The following is a 6,549-nucleotide window of genomic DNA, read 5'->3' as shown; positions in this document are numbered from 1 at the left end:
CACACGCACACACACACACGCACACAGACACACACACGCACATGCACACAGACACACGCACACAGACACACCCACACAGACACACCCACACACAGCACACGCACAGACACACACACGCACATGCACACAGACACACGCACACAGACACACGCACACAGACACACCCACACACAGCACACGCACACACACACAGACACACACACGCACACAGACACACACGCGCACACACAGCTTATTACATGGGTTAATTTCATATTACTTTTCGGTCTTTACTATGGACTCGGTTTCCCTCTCTTTTCATCTCAATGTTTCTTTTGTAAAGGTAATAAAAACATAAATATGCTACCTTTAAACTCATGTGGTCCGAGTTGTTAGAAACCGTGAAGGGAAATGATAAGTTTAGATATTGGTGCTAACAAGCAATTGTGAAGTTCGCAAAACAGAAGGAAAATAAAGCTCAAGAGTGTCCAGGAATATTAACAACTGGCTGTAGTTTCCAACTGTAGTTTCTTATGCTCCGTTATGGTCGAAGGAAAGAAGGAGAGGGCAGTGGCGCACACACACGCCCACACAAACACACACACAGACACACACACCACGCATACACACGCACACGCACACACACAGAGTGGTAGTGGGTCCCTCGCTGCGACCAGAGTCTAGCTGGGACGCTGATCAGAAAACGAGTAAACACTTATACTCAAGACAGATATTTGGTAAAACCCGTTGTCCGGAACGCGAAACTGTGGCCGGTTTTCAAGCGACCCTGAGCCCGGGCCTCGGGCCGAGCCGCCGCTGCGAGGACGGTCGGTGAAGAGGCTCCAGCTGGTTGCGGGGACGGGGAAGACTGTGCTCTTTCCACATCTTTGTACCTAAATTCTAAACTATTCTGTTTTTCTTCTGAAGTGAAAGGTGGACATTTTTTTCTCACGTCAAACTAGACGAGATCATAATCGTCATAAATGTTAAGATCCCAGAAAGTGACCCGTATACCCGAGGCTTGTTAATTACGGCCGTGGGCCTGTCCAGAAGAGGCTGAGTGTTTACAGGTAATAAATATGTGGTAGGAATAAAGCCACAAGAGGAGCCTTTGTGGCTTGGTTCTTTGGCCCAACCTGAATGACGGCCAAAGAGAAAACTGCACACCGAAAAAGAAAAGGAGCTGTTGTTATGTTGCTAAGTATTTGCAAAATCTAAACTAAAACTGTATTTCCTGTCTGAAAGATGAACGTTATCCTGATACCCCCACAAAGTTGAACTTGAGAAAACTAGCGCAAGCCCAGGAGGTAATTTCAGGTGTTAGAATTAAATTAACACCACCACTATTCTCTACCCCAGCCTGGGTTTCAAGAAAAGGAGGGTCGAAGAGTAGCCATTTTGTTAGGAATTGATCCTTGAGGGCAAAAGTATATTCCTCAGTTGTACAGAAGAAGGGTGACCAAGCCATCATAGACTATCACCTTTTATGGTATGCGCATTTACCATGCAACTCTACTGCAATAGTATTTTGATTTTCTTAGTAGGAGCTGATTGAAACAAACCCCATTGGTTTATTATAAATCTCATGGTGAATTAATAAATTGGAATTTATTTAGCAAATCTATTTTCTTTGCGTTGGAATAATAAATTAGTTAGGTCTGGAGACTGCTTCGTGATCTGAGAAGAGTTTAAAACCTCAAAGGCTAAGAAAAGCTATGGAAGGGTGAGACCAAAGTTGAAATCACCAAAAATGAGCAGCTGTGGTTAGAAAAGAGAATTCACTGTAAGTCAGGTTTTTCCCCCCAAACCAAAATCTCAAAGGGAATAAATTTGGAGGTTCTCACTTATTGTACTGTTTTTAAAATTGAGGATCAGGACCTACTAATAGGCCATGGCATCAAAGGGTGGGGACAGCAATTACAGAAATAAAATAGACTAGACCAGATTTAAATAGAAAATAAATAGAGCCATCTTACCTAGGCAGAGTAAGTAGTGTTACTTGAAACTTTTGTTTTGGTTGCGATTAGAAGGTAGAAGTGCCTATAAATGGGTTGAACAAGGGAGATCTTTGTGGTAATTGAATAGTTCTGTGTCTTGACCATGATGGTTACACACATTCACACATGTGTAAATGTCATAGAACTAACATATACATTGTTCCAATACCAAATTCCTGGTTTTCATATTGTACCATAAGTAGGTAAAATGTAAGCATTGGGGGAAACAGGGTGAGGGTATACAGAACCTCCCTGTACTTATCTGCAACTTCTTGTGAATCTATAATTATTTCACAATTTAAAAACAGTAATTAAAAAAAGATGTAAAGGAGGAGGGATGAGGAAGGAATTGGTAAAGGGACATGAAAAATGATTAAATTGTATAATGTCTAATTGGTAAAGGGACATGAAAAATGATTAAATTGTATACTGAACATACTAATTATCCTGATCTGAGCATCACATATTGCACACAAGTATTGATATTCAGCTCTGTACCCCACAGATATGTACAATCAACTATGTTACAATTAAAAAATTTTAAAACAAATATAAAAATGGTTTTCAGACTACTTAATAGGGCAGGTCATGGAATTAACCAGAACCTTTTCCCCCTATCTCTTCTAGTCACAGGTTTAGAAATCATCCTGGTTAATCAAGGCCTTTGAGCATTTAGTCTGAGAAATCTCTTTTGTACTATTCACATGTTACAAATGTGTTTATTCTTATAGATACATCTTTAAAATATAATCAGATTTGGAAATCTGTATAATTCAAAGAGATGAGAAAGTATCTAAAAATTAGTAATTTCCAAATATTTGGTAATTATTAATAATTTAATCTTTAATTTATAATTAATTTTACTAATTATCATTAATATTTAATATCATTTAGACATTGAATAGATTATCTTCCCCCCCAATTTTCATTTGATCTTTATACTTCAGAGTCAGTGTCACTTCACTCCATCAGTGTCACTTCACTCCAAGTAACTTTCATTCATCGTGTCTCTTGTTTTAAAAAGCCTCCTCAGGGCTTGACCCTTATTCTAGTGTGTGTTCATTTCTTCTCAAATTCTCTGCCCTTAGAGTAGACAAAATGTATGAAAGCGGGGGCACTATGTCCCACCTTAGAATGGTAGGTTAAGTTCTCACTTTAGCAGGCATTTACATATAGATTTGCTCTGGAAAGAGTTGTTTTGTGCCACAGCTCTATGTGTAACATGATATTGGATATATTTTATAACGCTTTGCATCATTTGGGATGTTTAAGTTGATATTGAACATGCTTGTTGGTCTGGGGGGGAGGGGGCGTTCAGAGAAATGCATTACCCTAGATTTCAATTATATTAAATTTTAAATGGGTTAGTACTATAGGTTGAGAGATATAGACCACACATTTCAATCTGGTTACAATAAAAGGAATTTGTTTGCCCATATACCGTGAAGCATGATTTGATTCTGGACTCAGTGATGTGACCAGAGCTCAGTTCTCTCCATTTTTCTGCTTTGCCTCTTTAGTGCTAACACCTCTTTCAGGTAGAGTCTCTTCTCATTGGTCAAAGGTGGCTGCAGACAGATCCTAGGGTTTCATCCTTTTCTCATCCTTGTTCAGGTAAAACAAAAAACAAACGAGCAAACAATCTTGTTATGAAGCACCAGCCTTTTTTCCCTCCTAGATGTTCTAACAGTCATATCTTCATCATATGTCCATTCCTGAACCAATCTTTATGAGTATAGGTTATACCTAAACTAATCAGGGCCTATCTCTGGATCTGCATGTAGGCAGCCTCACCCAAACCCATGGCTGAAAATGGCCTGTGTTAGTGCTGGGGGCACAATTAACAAATGCCCACAACAGCGTGACTTTCAAGAGTGAAATAAATTCCATCAGTCCTTTTAATATTTAGTATTTAAAATATTTATCTTTTAAAATTTTTTCATAGTTCCTCTGGTTTCCCTCTAGAAGTCCTTCCTTTGATCTCCCACAATTTTTGCACCATTTTAGCTTTTTATATGTAGTAATTTTTTTGGCATTGTTTTCCCAAGGGACGATACATAAGACAATAGGGAACATGTCATTTCACCTTTGTATCTCCACAGCCTGTCTTGTACTTTTGCACAAAATACTATGGCACCTAGTGAATAATGAATAATGAATTTTTGAATGGATAAATGAGTCAGTGGTTCTTCATTCTCAAATACATATTTGTAACTACTGGACAAAAACACCATATGAAATTTTAAAAATTATCTATACATAATATTGCATATTTGAAGATACTATGTATTAATTATTGCAAATAAATACTTTTTAAAAACTAAGTGAAAAGAGATACTAAATCTGAAATCTTACTAAGTTATATTTATTAATTAACAGTGGGCTATTTTACTGACAAGACAGGTGCATGTTATCAAATGATCTGATCTTAGCCCTTGAAATGCTGCCTCTAATTGACTTTAAGTGTTATCTTTTAATGAATTATAAATGTATGGAGCTGTTAGTGAACAAATTAGAGCTGGAGCTACCAGCAGATTTCTTGTCCACATATTGCCTGTTTTGCACAATTCCTTTTGGACACTGATTTATGTATTCGATGTTTTTCAAGTAGCTGAATGGTGTGTTATGACATGTCATGCTCCATGCAGAGTGCATTTTCACTATCAATTCTTATGACTGAGAGTAATTGTTACGTGCCCTTAAGGTTGCCTGTAGGGAATCTTTGTTTCGTTTAATCGGACATCCAATAGCACACTTTGTTTTGCAGAGTTGGTCTTAGAAAATTCTTTTGGGAATTATAACCATTTCCAGCAAATCTCTGCTGACTTCACATTGGATGCTACTCCACCAATGATACATGCCTAGAGCACTGCTGCATTTGGCTCTTATCTTTTGATTTTGTTTTATCGTGGACAAGTGTAGATGGGCTAGGCAATATAAAGAAATCTAGCCATTTTTCATCTCCTCATCCGCTCTCTCAATCAATCTTTAATGATAGTAGCCTGGTTTCCATCCCCGCTGCCAACTTAACAAGTCAGGGATGACGATTGCTAAATCCAGTGCACGTATAGTACTTACCTGATTAAAACTCTGTGCTGCTTTTAAAGTGGTCTATCATTTCTCCTCAGAGCTATTCTCTTGACTTCTTGTAACCCAGGTTTTTAAAATTCGCTTTCTATTTTTGTGATTATTCTTTTTATGACTTCTTTACGGGCCTTTCTTCCTCCTCTTCTTTCTTAAATGTTGATTTTGCTCAGAGTTCAGCAGTCTTCAGCTCACTGTTCCTCTCACTATATAATATTTCCCCGAGTGATTTTTATCCATGCTTATGTTTTTAACCTATTACCATGTGCTGATTACTCCTAGAGCTCTGCATCCAGGAGAAAGCTTGTGAGAAGGCAACACATCTATCTAGTCTGCTCAACTTATACACTTAAAAATACCCCCAACTCATCCAAAATGGACTTAATTATCATTACCTTTAAAATCTTACTTCCATTTCTGTTTTATATTTTCTATTTTAAAGGCACAGCTGCCCACCCATTCATCTAATTCAGAGATCTTGGAGTGATCCTGAACTCTTTCCATAACTTCCCATCCAGACCATCACCAAGTCCTGCCAGTTTCACTGGTGGGTAAAGTCCCAAATTGTTTCAAATTTGTCAAAAATGTCTCAAATTGATCCTTTTCTTTACTGTCATTTTTTTCCCCATCATTGTTCTAGTTCAGTGTGTTATCATTTCTCTTCTTTGACTACAGGTAAAATAGAATGATCAATTAAATAATACATAATGAGGGCTTATGTATCAGGGCCCTCTGCTAAGTGCTGGAGATGTATCGTTTAAACTTTGCACGTGGTATTTATTCTGGCAAAAAGTATCCAACCCTCATCTCCACCTCAGTCTTCATGCTCATTTCCTTGGAATAGTGCAGTTATTTATAACTGTCCTTGAAGCCTCAGCCCACATATCACCTCCCCTAGTAAGCTTTCCCTGACTGTTCACTTTGCTCATTGTTTCCCCAGTCTCCTCTGCAGGCTGGGCCGGGCATACCACCCTGGTGCTCCCATAATATCCAAAGTATGACTCTACACTTGTACTTTTCTATTGCGTAATTTTATGTTTTTATGAGTTTACTGCTGTACTGTGAGGTCTTTAAATGTAAATATTGTCTTAATTATCTTTGTATTTCCAGTGCACAAGTACATAGAAAATGCTTTTAAAAAAAACTTCTTTAAATGAATGGATGAATGAATAATGGTAGCAGAATCCACATCTGAGTCTCATAGTAAAGAAATGATACAAATGCATTTTCTCTTAATATTTTATGGTTAAGAATCAGTATTGGGTTTTACTGATACGGCAGTGGTTCTCAGGCTATTGTTCTGAGACCCAATACTAAGATAACAATGTAACTGTGATTTTATTTGGCAATCTATTTAGTAAGTTCCCCCCAAACTGTCATTGAATTAATGGTAAGTGCAGTGTATGGGCTGCATTCCAAATGAAGTAAGTATATGTTGACAGTGAAGAGCAGCCCTGTTAACCTTGAACAATCATTCCAATTATAAACT

At 37.9% G+C, this 6,549-nt stretch overlaps 1 protein-coding gene across 1 annotated transcript in view; it reads right to left on the bottom strand.

Moving 5' to 3' along the window:
* The window catches only part of LOC103605008 (chromosome unknown open reading frame, human C1orf53), a 6,917-nt gene extending 6,360 nt beyond the window's left edge, over positions 1–557 (bottom strand). Inside the window, exon 1 of the mRNA XM_008589591.1 lies at positions 347–557. Coding sequence (XP_008587813.1) covers positions 347–358 — 12 coding nt within the window. The 5' untranslated portion in view covers positions 359–557. The remainder of the gene's footprint in view (positions 1–346) is intronic.
* Positions 558–6,549: the final 5,992 nt, after the last annotated feature.

This window comes from Galeopterus variegatus, unplaced genomic scaffold (assembly GCF_000696425.1).
Source record: "Galeopterus variegatus unplaced genomic scaffold, G_variegatus-3.0.2 Scaffold5537, whole genome shotgun sequence".
NCBI classification, from domain to species: Eukaryota; Metazoa; Chordata; class Mammalia; order Dermoptera; family Cynocephalidae; genus Galeopterus; species Galeopterus variegatus.
This window is presented reverse-complemented; position numbering and strand designations above follow the sequence as displayed.